The sequence below is a fragment of the Vicia villosa genome, unplaced genomic scaffold (genome assembly GCF_029867415.1).
Source record: "Vicia villosa cultivar HV-30 ecotype Madison, WI unplaced genomic scaffold, Vvil1.0 ctg.000591F_1_1_3, whole genome shotgun sequence".
Classification (NCBI taxonomy): domain Eukaryota; kingdom Viridiplantae; phylum Streptophyta; class Magnoliopsida; order Fabales; family Fabaceae; genus Vicia; species Vicia villosa.
The window spans coordinates 344862-363629 of NW_026705271.1; the positions used below are offsets into that span (position 1 = coordinate 344862).

Below are 18768 nucleotides of genomic sequence, written 5' to 3' on the forward strand. Positions count from 1 at the left end.
TGACTGTTAATTCGAATGCTATGTATCATTGTTGAATGAAACAAGAGTTGAAGTTTTAAGTTGATATGTGATACCCCAATGTGTTGTTTGAAATTTTAAAATACTCTGATATTTCTCTCATTATAATTTCGGGTAGAATTTGGGGTGTTACACCTGTTATGGACTGGGCCAACTTCTGGCCCAATCATAGAGAAAGGCCCTGTAACACCCTTCTAGACCCCGCGGCATTTAAATAAAAATTCAGAGTAAACATGAAAACAAGGGTGCCACAATTCAAGAAAACAATTTATTATAACTCACTTGCCATGCTTCACTAATGAACAATCATCAATTTAATAAAATCATGTTTCTACACAGCGGAATATTCATCATACGGATAAGCATAACATCATCTATGCAATATCCCACAAAATTAATACAATAACAACAGAATAGAGTATCATCATAGACTCTAAACTAGTGTTCCCCAGTGTTACAATATAAGAGCATGACACCGACGCTATACGTAAACAAACTGGCCTATGAGCTATCCTCACCGAAGCCAAAAGTCGCTACTCGCCAATCTGAAAATGTCAACAGTAAGGGTGAGTCTCATTCACAATTAACAAATGTTATTGAGTTATAAATAATAACACATCATAGTTACATTATTCACCCAATTGTATCATATACAAATAATCATACAAGTTTCAATCATCACATATACAAATAATCAGACAAGTTTCAATCATCACAACAACCAACACATCTTCAATATTCATAACACTGGAAAACATCCAATCATGTTATAAAAATCATGCATATGAATGCAACTGACACTATGCATGTGGTACCAGCATCATCAATGGGAATAACCCACCGACCGATCCAACATTATCAAGATACGGCCCTGCCAGCACAAATTCCACACAGTGGGAATTATGCCCTTCACTGAATCTACAACGTCATCTGGATTCAGCTCTCAACACATGATTATGAATGAATGCAAACATATATGAAACATACTTATACCATCGTCAAGTCTATGAGTAACATCATCCAATACTCAACCACCATCATCATCATCATCAAAGTATGTTTATATACATTAGCATCATTCAAATACAATCAATCATCATTATACAATTCTAAAAAATCATCACATAATAATGTTCTTCAAAACACATCTTATATTGTCACATTTCATCATATATGTCAACAATACATCACCCATCCAACAGACAAGATATTCACATCATACTCAAGTCATCATAAAAACTATCTCATAAGCTTCATCATACCAACAAACAAATCATCACATGAATCATGTTTTAAACATAGCTTGTATCGTTACATCTCATCATATATGTCCACAACACAGCATTCATCAAAATAAGAAAAATCGTGATTTAAAAATAATTTCAAGCTACTGCTCATTTCATCGTCCTAACATAAAGAATAATTCATAAGCTTCATCCTGCTCGAAATGGCACTTAAAACAGGCCAACGGTTCAAAAGATACGCATCTTTACATTTTTCAAATATTATCATCAGCACGCGGCGCCATCCGTCTTTCGCGACGCGTCACCAAAATCGACGCCTTCGCGGCGCAAACAATGTTCGCGGGGCGAACTGAGAATATTTTCGTCGCCATCGCGGCGCCAACTGGCAGAAGTCAGAGATCTCACATCGATTGATAACATTACGGGATTTATCCCAAAATCCCCAAAACCCAATCAGATTATGTCATGAACCTCAAATACCACAATATCAGCCACATACATGTTATAACACAAATATAACACACAAAGAGGATCATTTAATCATCATAACAACCATATAATTATACAATTCATCAAATCATACAATTCCCCTCAAAATCATCCCAAAACCCCAATCTATCATATAACCAATTGACACAAACAATGCATCTAAATCAGTCCTATTATCTATAATACGATAAAAGATGTTAACCGGAAGAGTCCCCCCTTACCTTAGCAAAAGATCTTGATTAGCCCTCTTCCTCTTTTGTTCCTCTTTCACGTATCAGCTCTTCTACTCTTCTGCTCCTCTTTCACATCTATTTTCCTTTTTCCCTCAATTACTTATTTTTATTAAAATAGATTTTAATTTAGTAAAAGGCCTACTAACATAGCACCCCCTCTTTACTAACACCACACTTGGCCCAATAGCCTATCTTATAATTCTTTCCAAATAATTCCACAAAATACCGAATAATTCTAAATAATAATTTAAATTCCTAAATTACAATCAGAAAATATGGGGTGTTACAACTCTCTCCCACTAAAAGAGTTTTCGTCCTCGAAAACATACCTCAATCAAAGAGTTCCGGATAGGAGTCCTTCATCTAATTCTCCAGTTCCCAGGTAACATTTCCATCAGCCGGTCTTCCCCTAGATACTCTGACTAATGCTATCTCTTTACCACATAATTGCTTCAACCTCCGATCCTCAAATTCATCTGATATAACCAACCGAAAGCATGTCTCATACATTCAAATCTCAACTCTTACGTTACATTTGACCATCCAAAGGTGTATCACTCGTTATATCTCCAAAAGGTTAACAACAATAGAACATTGAGGTACAACCCATACAATACGCCCAATAACTGAATAATATAATTACACAATCCATGGTATGATCACACCTGATCAACACTGTAGTTAGGGGTGGACAGAAATCAACCACCCGACGGAATCCGTCCGGTCCGATGGAAGATTCTGGAAGCGGATCGAATTTAGACGGTTTGCGGGTAAGGTCGGAACAGAGAAAAGGGTTGAGGCGGTCTTACACGGTCGGTTTCGGAGATTGATTCTGTGCCCGTCGCAAACAGAATCCGACCGAAGATATATTAGTAATGGCTAGGCCCAACGTATTCCTAACCTATTATAATCAAGTCCAGCCCAATCTGAAATTCTATATCTTGGTGCTTCAATTTTGCAAACCCTAATCCATTCCTCAGCCCAATCTAGAATTCTATATATTGGTACTTCAGATGCTGCAAACCCTAAGCAATTCCTCCCAACGGCGGACGATTCTTCTCCAGTTAGGTAACATCCATTCTTTATCACTTCTCAGTCTTGGATCTTCAATTTCAACTTTATTTTTTCAATTTTTCCTATATTTCTTTTAACAATTTGTTCAGAGTAATGTGTTTGGAAGTAAAACGAAACTGAAACCACACAAATTTCTTTGACTTGTTTACAGTTCAACACCGTTGTGCTATGAAGCTCTGTCTCCCACCACCATCTCCGTCGCCGTCGTTACAATCATCTATGATTAGATAATAATTAAGGTTAGTTGTTGTTGATTTATAATAACATTTATGGTTTGTGATTAAAGGTAGAGTTTTTTTTAAATGATTTAAGGTTGTTGATCATGTTTATTTACATATTTTAGGTTCAGATCTTGAAAGCTAACTATTTAGAATCAAGATAATTTTTGTACTTTAAGTTAACTATTTTGAATCTGGAGATACAGTTGTAAATGTTTCTGAAGAAAGCCTAAGGTCTTATGTGTATATACTTGTTTTGTTTCAGGTTTGGGTGGAAATGGTGCTACCATATTCTTCTTAATCTTTGCAATATTAGTTTGGTATTGTGTCAAAATTTTAGGTTTTTTATTGATTTTTATGTATGAATGTGTATTAACTATATATACTGATATTGATTGTTGTTATTCTGATTGTTGAAGCATAGATTCCATTAAAGTTGGTCTGTTTGGGGCCTCAGTTGTTGAGGTAAATAATCTGTAACTGCATAAACAGAGATTTAACTGTCTAAATAGAGATTTATAATGACTCATAATTTTAATGAAAATAGATTTTCATTGTTGTTATTCATTATTAAAATAGATTTTTATCTTGTGATTATGGTTTCTGTTAACTGTGATTTGATAAATTATTCTCTTTCTTTTAGGTGTTTATGTATCATGTTAATATTATCACGTTAATAGAATGTATTAATAATTTTTATGCTTGTTAATTCTTATAGTCCTTATAGTAATTTTTCTACCATTTTTTCTGCAGTTGAATATAATGGATTTCTCATAACCTATTTGAAAGAATCAAATCCTCAAGGGGATGAATTCATGAGAAACATTTTCCATGACAGGTAATTACTTATGTTTTTTGTTTTATTTTAGTGACTTATAATTTTTTTTAATTTTTGTTGATAAATCATTCTCTTTTTTATATGTTAATTAATGATTTATGAAATTTATGAGTTTTATTGTTATTGAGTGAAATCAAATATTATTCATTTATTCAATATTAATTTATCATTGATAGAATTGTATTTATTTTGACAAAATCATTAATAGAATATATTTTATAATTATTAGTAACGATGAGTTTGTTTAACTTTTGAATTTTATTATTAATTTTGTCATTTACTCTATCAATTTATTATTAATTTATTATTAATATGATTGTTTTTTTTCAAAATGATTAACAAAATTCTTATTAAATTGTTTATACAAAAGTTTTGTTTAACATTTAATTTTGTTCATTACTGATTTATCATTTTTGTTATATTATAATTTGTTTAAATTTTTTATGATAGGAATGTGTATTGCAAGAATCAGTGGGAAGAAGTATGTACAGAGTCCATTTTATCCCACGATAGGATTGATTTCAAATTTGAATGTCAAGTTGTAATAATTTTATTGTAATAATATTTTTGTGTTTTTACTAGGTTTTTTTAATGTTTTAATTAAAATAATTTAGTTAACATTTAGTTTTATCATCATTTTAAATAATTTTAATTTTAATGAAAAATTAAATATAACAATTCAATTTTTGAACATTATAATTGAAGATAATTTAATTATAAATTTTAAAATGGGAACACTGATTTTTGTTGGGCTAGAACTGCAAACGGGCCCAATAATTGAGTTAATTAACCTGAAAAAAAAAAGAAATTTCATTCACTTTGTTTTTGGGCTTAAGAATTAAATTGACCCAGTAATTTGTTAACCGAAAAAAACCGACGTTGCAAACCGAACCGTTCTAAACCGAACCCAAAAATACCCAATAGAGAAACGGTCGGAATTCGGGCCTTACTATCTCACCCGTGGATTGGTTCGGTTCAGCGTTTTAGGCCCGAAACCGAACCAAACCGAACCGTTGTCCACTCTTAACTTTAGGAATGCATTCCATCTACCGAACGTACCAACCTTAGACACACTTTTCCATTTGAGTGATAAAATAATACTTACGCTTTTCACCAACTGCTTCCTTCAAGAAACTCAATAATCATATTCCTATACCATTGAATTTCAACTATCTGACTCCTCTCAAGTCACACCAGCAATTATCCAACATGTTACACTCCGCTTTTGCTGCACTATTCTGATTACTCATTACAATCATCATCACCAATTAGATTTCTTAGTTTTATCCAATTCTGACTCTCTTTACGCATTCGTTTAAAATCCTCTTTTTACCATACATGGTACTAATTTACCACTTAGCAATACTTTCACGCACTCAAAACAAATTCCTGAGTTACTAAATCTATTAAAACATTCTAAGCATCGGAATAAGTACACACAAGTAATTATAATCACACTCATCAGCCTTAATATACCATCACTTAAAAAATAGCTCAAATTGAGTCCCATTACTCTCTAAGAATTAAATCAACTTCGTCTTTCATAGAGCATAATTCCTCATTATATCTGGAATCTATAATAACACCTTAACAACGTCACAAAATTATTATGGCATCATATAATATCAACTCATCGTCTTAACTTTGCCAAATACATACTCGTTAACTACATACAACCACAATAACATGTTCGTCATCTCGACAATTATTCAAAAGAGTTCTAATTCTTCGACAACATCCTTACATCCACTAGATTCTAAATCCAACATATAGATCAATACATATTCTCTATGTAGGCTCCTGACATATTAATTCCTCACTGCCCATGAGTAATACTCATAACACTACTCCATATCATACTTTCGTTGTGCGACTCTGATTATTTGTCTTAAGTCATCGTCCAATATGTTGCACTCTTTCATATTCACTTCTTCATAAGTCCACACAATATAGTGTGTGATTATTTTCACGGTTTAATATCCATCACATCTTATACCATTAAGGCAACAAACAAGCTCATCCCATCTATATGATTCCGTCTAATATCAACAAGAGATTAAGGGTGATCAAGTCCTCAATTTGTCAATAGATAGCCGGCAACCATATGTAAGCATAAACCGTCGTTACTACATAATAGTGTCCTTTCCGAGTTTGCACTCAAACTCATTAACATCGTCATAGCCCAATAATTCACCTTGAGTCTTCACAACTCGCACACTTCCCTCTCATTGAATCTTGTCGGTGAGACACCAACGTCCAAACATTTTACACAATCCGCTTCATAGTCACTTAGCATCACACACTTGTTAAGTACTTCCAAACTTCATAATCACTAATATACTCGTACATTACTATTCATCTCGTTCCAAATCAAAATCCTCATCTTAGCAAAATACCGCGACAACATTCATAACTCGTGGTTTTACTCTAAATCCTATGACATCTTTCGCGTCCAAGTATCATTCCACTCGGAATCTCAACAAAGTCTTCCTCACATCAATAGTTGTCAGAAATTCCCTACAATTCTTCTTTCATACATGTCGTTGCTTTGGCATCATAAATACGACTTCAACCGTTCTAAAGTTTATTTCACCTTTACTACTAATTCACTTCTCACTAAAATCCATCGGCATTCAAATCATCTTTATTACCGAACATCTCATCAACTTATTCATCAACAACATCTTCTACTCAACTTCGTTTCAAACAATCGCGGTAGTAGGCATTCCGATTCAACAAGTTTCACGCTTCCTTAACCGACTTCAGAATCTCTCCTCATAGGATCACTCTACTGTATTTATAATTCTCCCATAGGGTAGAACATAATTTCACCTCTTCGTAGGTTCAAACGGCACATTAATCCGACACTCGGAACTCAAGATATGAATTTTCCAACGTCATCCGAAATGCAACATCGACATCATGCAGCGACACTCTATACGATATCTCCAAAACCCCTCAAATAGTACACTTAATTATTAAAATTTCTCCTCAATAAACCTTTAATTATTCCTTCAATCTGTTCAACTCCGACGCTGACATCCCGTGCAGTACCAACAAACAAGTCTAGTTCTAAGAACAAGTGTAACCGGAACTTCAACTCTTTCCAACATCATCCTGTCAAAATTAAATATGTTACAGCTGCTGCAACTATTTTTATAAGAAAGTTCATCTTGTTATCTTTCCGAAGCTTCAAATGAAACTCAAATCGGATGTCCAGAACTCCAGTTATGAATTTTCGAAGTTTCATAACGATTTAGCAATTTTCCTGCGTTTTGCTTACGAAAATTTCGCTCCAAAACTCATCTCATCCTCTTCAAATCAATCACATTCCAAACAGCCCTTTATCATATTTCTTTGCTCACAAACTTCTTATAACTTGAGCGACACATTCCTTCGCCGAAGTTCGATTTCTGAAACATCACGACAGCAATCCTCTTTGCAAACTTGCAACTGAACCTCTTCCGAGAAGTAAGGCTTCTCCCCTACTTCGCTCAAACCAATTCCTGCAACAAAACAACCAAGTATCGACAGAGATTCACTCACATGTCGCATACCAAGGGATAATACGCCTACAGTATTCAACTGTCGCACAACTCAACTGACAAGACAATTGGTCGGACGGACCGACCTGCTCTGATACCACTATTGTAACACCCTTCTAAACCCCGCGGCATTTAAATAAAAATTCAGAGTAAACATGAAAATAAGGGTGCCACAATTCAAGAAAACAATTTATTATAACTCACTTGCCATGCTTCACTAATGAACAATCATCAATTTAATAAAATCATGTTTCTACACAGCGGAATATTCATCATACGAATAAGCATAACATCATCTATGCAATATCCCACAAAATTAATACAATAACAACAGAATAGAGTATCATCATAGACTCTAAACTAGCGTTCCCCAGTGTTACAATATCAGAGCATGACACCGACGCTAGACTTAAACAAACTAGCCTATGAGCTATCCTCACCTAAGCCAAAAGCCGCTACTCGCCAATCTGAAAATGTCAACAGTAAGGGTGAGTCTCATTCACAATTAACAAATGTTATTGAGTCATAAATAATAACACATCATAGTTACATTATTCACCTAATTGTATCATATACAGATATTCAGACAAGTTTCAATCATCACAACAACCAACACATCTTCAATATTCATAACACTGGAAAACATCCAATCATGTTATAAGAATCATGCATATGAATGCAACTGACATTATGCATGTGGTACCAACATCATCAATGAGAATAACCCATCGACCGATCCAACATCATCAAGATACGGCCCTGCCAGAACAAATTCCACACAATGGGAATTATGTCTTTCACTGAATCCACAACGTCACCTGGATTCAACCCTCAACACATGATTATGAATGAATGCAAACATATATGAAACATACTTATACCATCGTTAATTCTATGAGTAACATCATCCAATACTCAACCATCACCATCATCATCATCATCAAAGTATGTTTATATACATTAGCATCATTCAAATACAATCAATCATCATTATACAATTCTCAACAATCATCACATAATAATGTTTTTCAAAACACATCTTATATTGTCACATTTCATCATATATGTCAACAATACATCATCCATCCAATAGACAAGATATTCACATCATACTCAAATCATTATAAAAACTATCTCATAAGCTTCATCATACCAACAAGCAAATCATCACATGAATCATGTTTTAAACATAGCTTGTATCGTTACATCTCATCATATATGTCCACAACACAGCATTCATCAAAACAAGCAAAATCGTGATTTAAAAATAATTTCAAGCTACTGCTCATTTCATCATCCCAACATAAAAAATACTTCATAAGTTTCATCCTTCTCGAAACAACACTTAAAACAGGCCAACGGTTCAAAAGATACGCATCTTTACATTTTTCAAATATTATCATCAGCAGGCGGCGCCATCCGTCTATCGCGACGCGTCACCAAAATCGACGCCTTCGCGGCGCAAACAATGTTCGCGGGGCAAATTGACAATATTTTCGTCGCCATCGCGGCGCCAACCACGTTCGCGGCGCCAACTGGCAAAAATCAGAGATCTCACAGCGATTGACAACATTACGGGATTTATCCCAAAATCCCCAAAACCCAATCAGATTATGTCATGAACCTCAAATACCAAAATATCAGCCACATACATGTTATAACACAAATATAACACACAAAGAGGATCATTTAATCATCATAACACATATAATCATGCAATTCATCAAATCATACAATTCCCCTCAAAATCATCCCAAAACCCCAATCTATCATATATCCAATTGACACAAACAATGCATCTAAATCAGTCCTATTATCTATAATACGATAAAAGATGTTAACCGGAAGAGTCCCCTCTTGCCTTAGCAAAAGATCTTGATTAACCCTCTTCCTCTTCTGTTCCTCTTTCACGTATCAGCTCTTCTACTCTTCCGCTTCTCTTTCACATCTATTTTCCTTTTTCCCTCAATTTCTTATTTTTATTAAAATAGATTTTAATTTAGTAAAAGGCCTACTAACATAGCACCCCTCTTTACTAACAGCACACTTGGCCCAATAGCCTATCTCATAATTCTTTCCAAATAATTTCACAAAATACCGAATAATTCTAAATAATAATTTAAATTCCGATTAAATTAAAATTAGAAAATATGGGGTGTTACAGGCCCAATTCTCTCTTAGCCCAAGGGAAGGTTCGACCTTCCTCCCCGTTTCTGGAGGACTTTATCCTTGCCCGTCTGACGGGCATAAGTGACACTGTCTCACTTAAAGAAACTATCAACCTTCTGTCGGACAGCCCCGCGCCCGAGCAAGGCTGCCTGCCTCACCTCGAGCATATGTTCCTTGCGAGCACCACCGCGTACCCTTTTCGCCGAGGAGCCTCTTCCTCGTAGGGTTCCATCACCCACATAATCCTTTGAATAAGACGGAGTCCACGCACCTCCGAGAATACCGTGTCTTCCCTGAAACTTCGGAGTGGTTGACCCAGGATGGAGACCACATGTTGGTCTCCACTACACACATAGAATTCTGGCAGTCTCCGAATTGGGCTTGGGTATCCAGTCCAATGGCGAGATCTTGACCCAGCACTGGGGGCTATAAATACCCTCTTTCACTAGAGGGTCAGGTAACTTCAATCATTCTCACTTTTACCTTGTACTTGCACTCTGATTGCTCTCTCTTCTCACTTTGGCATCGGAGTACCTTGCAGGTACACCCCCCAGTTCACAAAAGTCCAAATTATTGCAGCCCACAAAGATTCTTCTGATCAGGTACAATCAGAACCCAATCTGCATGCAAATATGTGACACAACATGTGCTGAACATCTTCCTCAACATCATTTTGGATGGTTATGACTACATTATTTTCCCTCGTTAATTTGCATGGTTATGGTTACATTATTTTTCAATTTCTCCATCATTACATTATCTTTATTGCCATTATTTTTCAATTTTTCAATTTACATTATTTTTCTTTGGCTCAATAACTAACTCTTCATCTTTTTTGCCATTATTTCCCGCTGTCACACAAAACAAGTGATCCTTTATAATATTATTGCTAACCAATTTTTCCTAATTGATTGACTTAATAATGAACAATATTTTTTAATGATTGCAATCATTAAGTTTTGCCTTTTTATCATATTCTTATTTTCACCAATAATTAATTGAGATTGAACGTCGTGATTCTAGCTTATCATTGTACCATTAATGATAAATCTTTTCTCTAGAGTGTCTTTCATGATGACCGTCTCCCCATCCTCAACCACATGTTGTCTCCAGTTTGATAATTTTTCTGAATCTCAACGCGTAATTCAGACCCCACTATCTTAATCCATTGTCTTCATCGACTGTTTTTTTTGTTACACGAGTCCTTTATATACCATAACAAACCAGAAGAGTAGCATACTATCCACATTGTTTCATATTTAAGATTAATTTCTTTAGGCTCCACTCCTTTCTTCTTGAAGCATTTTGATTTCACTATTAGTTTTCAGACATCCACTATCACCCTAATGCACATAATACAAAAACTTATACACTAACCTTCTTGATGTCCACACCCTTCACCTGTGATCTTGTTCGCAATATGCTTCTTCATTATGTGAAATTTTACATAAATTTAAAATTAACTAAAATTTAAAAAGAAATTTTATTTTTTAAGTTCATTCAATAAATGATGTATTTAGACTACATATAAACTAGATACATCATTTATTGAATGAATCTAAAATTAAAATTTGCTTATAAAAGATAATAGAGGGAGTACTTAATAATAATTTGTTGAGCAATTAAATAAATTAAAATATAATCGTTTAAATTAAATTAATTAAAAAAGTGAACAATCTAATATTTTAATTATAATTATATTTTTCTAATTTTATGAGAAAAATGAATTTTATTCTAAAGTTCAATTACAAGTAAAATATAATTATGAATTAATTTAAATATAATTTGAACTCAAGCTCTCCAGACAAATTCATATTAACCACTTCAATTAATCACTCAATTAAATGTAAAACATTTAATATGAAAGTATTGAGTCTAACTTTTACTTAATTATCAATTAATAATTGAATAGTTAATGGGAAAAATCTCAAAAGGAGATTGAAAATGAGTAAAAAATAATTGGTTGGAGCAAAGAGAATCTCTCTCATTCTTATATCTCTCTCGTGAGCTTATCACCATGGAAGAAGCACTTTTTTTTATAAAGAAAAAGTTAAATTCCGCGTTTTCACAATCATTCACTTTCTTATATAACTTCTTCACACCACAATTATTCATTTTCTTTCTAAGCTTCAATCTTCTTCTCTCTATTCTGAGTCTTCATCGTCTCTCACAACCTTCTCCACTCGCAAGTCAGAATCTCTTTCCCTCTCTCAATTTTTTTTGATAATCTGATTTTCATTTTCTGTTAATCGATTTTCATGAAATCGATTCATGCTACGTGTTTCGTTGGAGTTTGATTTCATAAACCCTAATTTTTTTGTTGATTTTTTTCTTACTAGTTGATAATTGTTCGATCTAGGGTTATTTGCTTGATTGGAGCTTGTGATTGTTGTGATAAGGTTTTGTTGATTATTGGAATCTTTTGATTTTGATTTTTCTTCTTGGTTTTAGGTTTTTGCGTAAGGTTGAAAATATGAAATAGCTTAACCCTACTTTGTTGTTTTAGTTTGTGAACTTCGAAATGAATCATAATTTTAACTATTTGTGACTTGTGAGTTTAATACAACTCTTGGAATTGGTAATATTTTTTTGTGGAGTTTGCTCATGAATTATTGCTGGTTTGATGATTGTTAAGCTTTGAGAAAATATACTTTGCTATATGATTTGTGTGTTTGGATTCTTTGACTCTTTGATGTATTTTTTGTTATTTGCTAAATTGCTATGTTTCTGAATTGTTTTTATTCAATCTTCTTCATTCGCTCAGTCACTTGTTTTTTCTAAGCATATGGGTATGTTATTGACAGATTTCTACTCTTTGGCTTGTGCTTGATTGAGATATAGGTGGTGAAGATGTCGACTCCTGCTAGGAAGAGACTGATGAGAGATTTTAAGAGGTTGCAACAAGATCCTCCTGCTGGCATCAGTGGGGCACCCCAAGACAACAATATCATGCTTTGGAATGCTGTGATCTTTGGGTATGTGAAAGTTTACAATTCCTTAAATTTTTCCTTACTACGGCCGATATCGCCTCAATTGAATTTGTTTTTCTGGATAATTAATTATGTAATAGCTATCTAATCATGTTTTTCTTTATGCTTTTCCAGGCCAGATGACACCCCTTGGGATGGAGGTATAGTTATATCCTCTCTGCCTTCCTAAACTGAAATGTTTTCTAATATTATAATTGTGATTTGTGACTTTCTAGTGATATGGGCTAAATGATAGAGACTTGGGATTGTAGGGTCCTCAAGTCTCTCATCGAGTAATATGAGATGCTCGGTGGAGTATTAAGTGGCTTGGTTCTTCCCCCTTGATTGCTAGCTTTTAAGGGATGCTTTCTCTAGGGCTTAGATACATATCTAATCTACTAACTATTTGGAAATAGCTTTTGTTATTGACAATTATTTGTGACTTTCTAGTATGTTGTTAACTAGGAAACATCACTTGTCGGTTCGTTATGGATGAAAAGATTTTCATAAAAAGCCTAAATGAACTTATTCGTTCATCCATCACAAATTATTTGCGAGTTTCTAGTATGTTGTTATTTACCTGGAAACATCATTTATTGTTTCGTTAAGAATGAACAGATTTTCATACAAAAATCATTGGCAGCAATAATTACTTTTGAATTTCTAGTATGTGTTAACTACTTGGAAATAGCATCCATCTATTAAACATTGTTATGAACAGCAGTGATGGTTGCAATGAACAGATTATCGGCAAAAAGTAATTGGTTGCAATGACATTTTTTTGTTTGAATTGTCAATTGCAGAAAATAGTGATTTGCTATTTTGTCCTAAATAGAACGTGGAACAACAACGATTTGTCGAAATTCCACTAGATATAGCACCGCTATAGCTGTTACTATTTAACAACACTATAACTGCTATTTAACAATATTGAAAGTGTCCATCGGAACATATAAATGTGTACTTTGGTGGTGTTCTATTATTTGATTCATAAAGACATGACTTCAACTTGTAGGTGTGTGTATGTGTGTGTCTCACTCGCTGGTTGGTGTTTAATGTATTTTAGATGTTCAGTTTTTGGGTCATTTCTAAACTTGTAGACTGAAGGGAAAAAAAAGATAAATACCTAGATCTGACCCATATCATGGTGTTTAAATAGTACACAGTCTTCAAAATTTATGATTTTAATACAAGGGATGTTTGTGTCGTTCAGGTACGTTCAAGTTGACGCTTCAGTTCACAGAGGATTATCCTAACAAACCACCTACTGTGCGCTTTGTTTCTCGGATGTTTCATCCAAACAGTAAGTACAAAACTTCCTTGCATTTTCTTTCTGTAGTTAGAATAGAAATCATTTCAACTGTGTATTGAATGCCTGAGCATTATACTTGCGTTAAAACTAACAAGTTCAAATAGAATTAGAAATGAGAAGTATTTCAATCTAGAAGTGCAAGTCACTTTTGAAACAGTTTTTGAAGAACTTCTTTCATTGTTTTTTTTCTCATTGCAAACTTTCTTGAATATAGTTTATTGGGAAAATAAAACATTTGTTCTTAAGTCAGATTTGGAACTTTAATTCTAGATAGTGGAGACAGTTTGTACTTTTCCCAGTGTTATCAAGTAACGGAGCTATAGCATATCAGAACTTGATTAATCCGCTACCAAAACTGTGATGCTATCCTAGTTTCCCTATTAGGGCAATAGCAGCCGCTGTTCCAGTTTCTGATAGCTGATGTAGCGGCAGTAGCAGAAAAAGGAGGATTTTAGGTTTTTTTAAAATGATAAAGCTGAAGAAATTGCATGTGTGCCAAACGTAACCTATATATATAGTATAAAACTGAAAAGTCAGTGAGTATTACTCATAAATTCACCATAATATGTAGACTTTTCTAAGTATAAGCTATACTCTGCCTCCGTTTCCTTTTGAAATTCGTATGCAGCGTGCCCCCTTTTTTTATCATATAATTTACTTATTTCAACTGCTATGTGGCTTCCGCTATTTTCCCGCAATGTTTTCTATTATTTCAAATCACGTAATTTTTCGGCGTTCTGCATTTTTGCTGCTGACAACACTGCTTTCCTCCCCCCTGAATAGTTTGTATCTTGGACATGTCATCATGGAATGCTATTTAAATTGATTATATTTGTTTCAAAGATAATTTTGAATATTTAAGAGATTTAAATGCATACTTTTTTTAGTATGGTTATCAAACACTTGAGTTAACTCTGAATTGTGCAAGTTTACAACTCTAAGTATCAAAATCAGGTTAACTCGTTTACATAATGGTTTCTGTGTAAACTCGGGTAGACACGAGTTTGAGGATGACCGAACGATTCTATAATATTGAGCTGAAATTAGCTCCAGCAAGGAGAGCCTGATCCCATCATCCTTCAGTGTTTAATGATTTTGAGTCATGTGATTTGTTAATTTGTCCATTGATTTTGAACTTATGTTCTTTTTTGTGTGTTAAGCTGTGAACATTTCTTGTGATTTGAGAATTTGTCCAGCGACTTTAAAAATAGTAAAAGGCCTAAGCTCCCTTACAATGGATACCAGAGCTATTGCTCCTATTCTCTCTTTTTCCAATATCTTTTGGTTCCAACAGAAAAGATGCATGGTGATATCACCCTTGTCATTCACCCTGGTATAACTACATTGCATATTCCAACTAACTGGCCATATCACCACCTCTTAATTTTCTCTCTTCTCTTCCTTTTTGTTACAATAAAAAAATTCTCAGATGGTGGGCCGACCTTACTTGAGGCCCGCTAAGGGATCACCTTCTGATTCAGCATGAATCCTCAAATCAAGTATTCTATTAACCCCATAGCTCCCAGCTTAAAAGAAGTCATAACCTAGAAATCAATGAGCCCACCGTTGCAAGATTGCAACGAACCAAATTCGGATGAACTGAAGCCTAGCTATGCTGAGTGGAACATAGCTCTAATGAGGAGAACCTAACCCCACCATCGTTCAGTTGTTAAAAATTCCAAGTCTTGTGATTTGTCAATTTGTCCATTGGTTTTAAACTTGTTATTTTTTCTCTATTAAATTAGATTATCAGAAGGTTTGTGAATTGTCTATCTATTTTGAATTGTGATAGTATCTTTATGTGTTCCGGTTTGGTCTGGACCGGTCCAGTATGGTTTGTTGGCTATTATTGTTTGTTTTATTCTAAGTTATAATGTTGAGTATTTACAATGTTCACAGTAGATTGTGTTGGATGCTATGGTCAATGTTTTAATTATTTTTGTATTAAGATGATTCTACAAGATATAGACTCTTGTATTTGACAACCTGGTTTGTATATGACCCTTCTCCTTTTGTGGATTGATATCATTAAAGTAGAAAGTTTTTGTATATTATTGTATAAATATGAATACTATTAAAAGGTTAGGATATCTTTACACTTGTGTTAGAATTGGCACACTTGTGCCATTGAACGTGACACGGAATCTTATATAAAAATAATCTGAGAGCTGAATTATACATAGTTAAATCTTACCAAATTTGTGAATATTAGCAAGACTCCAAGAATGTGATCAAGTGGTGAATATTTTAATTTGCTTAAATTGAGAAAGCATAAATTGAAAGAGTAACCTCGTGCTTTACTTTGCTTTGATAGCATATTATATCTAAATTTGAATTGATGCAGTGCAAATCAATTGTGTTTTGATATAAAATTTGATTTATTAGAACAATAATGACATTAAATATAGTCTAAGATCCTTTTGGTTGGAAATTTTAGTTTATGCAGATGGAAGTATATGCTTGGATATTTTACAAAATCAGTGGAGTCCAATTTATGACGTGGCTGCTATACTTACCTCAATTCAGGTAATTGTGATTCACTTAATATTTCAGAGTTGTATCAAAACAATAATTGCTGCAAAATCATTTGTTTCGGATATTTATGCTTCCAATACTTTTTTCTTCCTTAGAATTTCTGGTAATGCAGACATTTCTACTAAAAACTTGTGATATGATATGTTTGCTCATTTTGTTGATGATCCTTAGTAACAAAGGAAAGCACACAAAATATGTCTTGTTAATTGTTATAGCTCATTTATATGGAAATTAAGTGAATTTTATAATTTTTTTGTAGTCATTGTTGTGTGATCCAAACCCAAATTCTCCAGCAAATTCTGAAGCTGCTAGAATGTTCAGCGAAAACAAGCGTGAATACAACCGTAGAATACGTGAGATTGTCGAGCAGAGTTGGACTGCTGATTAACCATATCATGTTTGGCATTGACTAGACAATGGCTGTGATAAAAATGGATATGATTGAATAACTACCAACTTCTATAAACAACTATGTTTTATTTTACTTGCCCATGCTTGACTATTATGTGTTTGCTCAAACTTGATTATCAATTAAGCATTCTTCCCTGTTGTGCATATTCTTGTTTTTGTTAACAACTTCATTGTTTGTTTTCATCATAATTAAAAAAAAAACATAGTTAATAAACAGTTATTGTTTGTTAGCCTCTAAACAATGATTTTTATCTCTTCAATTTCGTCTTTCTGATTATATCACAACTAATTTTTAACTTTTGGTACTGAAATCTTTTTAGGTCTTGTTAGTGAAAAACATATAATTTGGAAATTTCTTATTCCACCCCATGGTGAAAAGAAATATCTTACGTAATTTCTAAAACGCCTCTCTAAAATTGGAAGTATATTTCCGATGTGCATTTTTTTTGATTTGTTAACATTGACTGAAAATCGGAATTATATTTGTGGTTGTAAATCGGTAATATATATTCTGTTTTAATGTTACAGTATCAAAAACATTTTAGGCAGAGAAATATGTCATTTTTATCATTAATATATTTGCGGTTGTTTTGCATTAGGTTGTTTCGCATTAAATATAAATACTTGTACAATTCATACAATCAGGACAATATGGGTATAGACAAAATCTAGGACAATATGGGTATAGACAAAATCTTTAGAAACGAAAGTTGATTTTGGTAAGGAAGGAGGAGTATAACAGGCTAATTTAGATGGGAAAAATTTTCTGAAGGGTTAATGAGCTGGTAATTTGAGAGATAAAAGTTAATGGGGTTAATCAAGTAGGTTTAATAGTAGAGATAAAAGTTAATGGGGTTAATCAAGTAGGTTTAATAGTAGTCAGAGAAGTAGGAGGAATAGGAGAGGTAAGTTTGGAAATAAAAAAATTATTTCCTTATCTTTTTGATCTTTAATGGGAGGACCATAATCATCTCTGAGGTTAATTGATTCTTTACTCATGTTTTTCTTGTAAAAGTTCTCTTAACGATTATAATAATATTAACGGAAAATAGAATAAAGGTGAACATAAAGGTGAAAATAGCGTAAAATATGAAGATAATATAATAGATAATGATAAATATAAAATTAATTAGAGATGTGGAAGAAGTGTTGAAAATATTGAAAGACATGATTTTATTTATGCAAAATACTTATAAAGGATGACAAATAAAAAATTCCAAATTCTGAGACTGAAAACTTGAATGTCTATTACAACACATAAATGATCCTTTTATAGGTAAGGATCCACATGGACTTGAAACTATTATAAACTTAAACATAATCTTTTACAACAGATAATGACCCACATGACCTGAATAATTCAAATAAAACAAAAATACTTTAATAAAGTAGAGTCCATAATTCAAAAAGTGAGTTTGAATGGAAAATAATTGAGGCTAATTAGGGGGACCGAAGTTGTCCTTTAGCTTTTATCTTCAATATAATTGATTTTATCTTCAAATAATGCTGACAAGAGTAATTTCCATAATCTTATCTTCGAAATAATTGAATGCTTTATGGAATCCGGATCATCAAAAGTCAATAATTCCATAACTGTCATCTTCATTAACATTTTCAGAAGTGCTAGAAGCACTATCACTTTCAGATAAAATAGTCATAGCTTTCTTAATCTTGCTTAAAAATTCCTTATGGATCGAAGCACCAGATAAAGAG

The 18768-nt window shown here is 33.4% G+C and overlaps 1 protein-coding gene across 3 annotated transcripts; it reads left to right on the top strand.

Annotated features, from left to right (window-relative positions):
• Positions 1 to 11858: 11858 nt before the first annotated feature.
• LOC131629686 (ubiquitin-conjugating enzyme E2 2) lies at positions 11859 to 17199 on the top strand. Of its 3 annotated transcripts, none has more exons than XM_058900468.1 (6): positions 11859 to 12017; positions 12633 to 12803; positions 12933 to 12958; positions 14011 to 14100; positions 16547 to 16635; positions 16904 to 17199. In XM_058900468.1, exons 2-6 carry the CDS (start codon positions 12679 to 12681, stop codon positions 17030 to 17032), a joined length of 459 nt encoding a protein of 152 aa, XP_058756451.1. In that variant the 5' UTR covers positions 11859 to 12017; positions 12633 to 12678; the 3' UTR covers positions 17033 to 17199. The 3 variants fall into 3 exon arrangements, with proteins under 3 accessions (XP_058756451.1, XP_058756449.1, XP_058756452.1); XM_058900466.1 differs by having other exon boundaries at positions 12670 to 12803; XM_058900469.1 differs by having other exon boundaries at positions 11860 to 12017; positions 12664 to 12803.
• The last annotated feature ends 1569 nt before the right edge of the window (positions 17200 to 18768 follow it).

Bases quoted from the DNA above. Each gene is read 5' to 3' on its own strand.
- LOC131629686 (XM_058900468.1), top strand. From the start codon at position 12,679: ATGTCGACTCCTGCTAGGAAGAGACTGATGAGAGATTTTAAGAGGTTG. The intron at 12,804-12,932 runs GTATGTGAAAGT...ATGCTTTTCCAG, and splicing joins TGGAATGCTGTGATCTTTGG to GCCAGATGACACCCCTTGGG. The intron at 12,959-14,010 runs GTATAGTTATAT...TGTGTCGTTCAG, and splicing joins TGACACCCCTTGGGATGGAG to GTACGTTCAAGTTGACGCTT.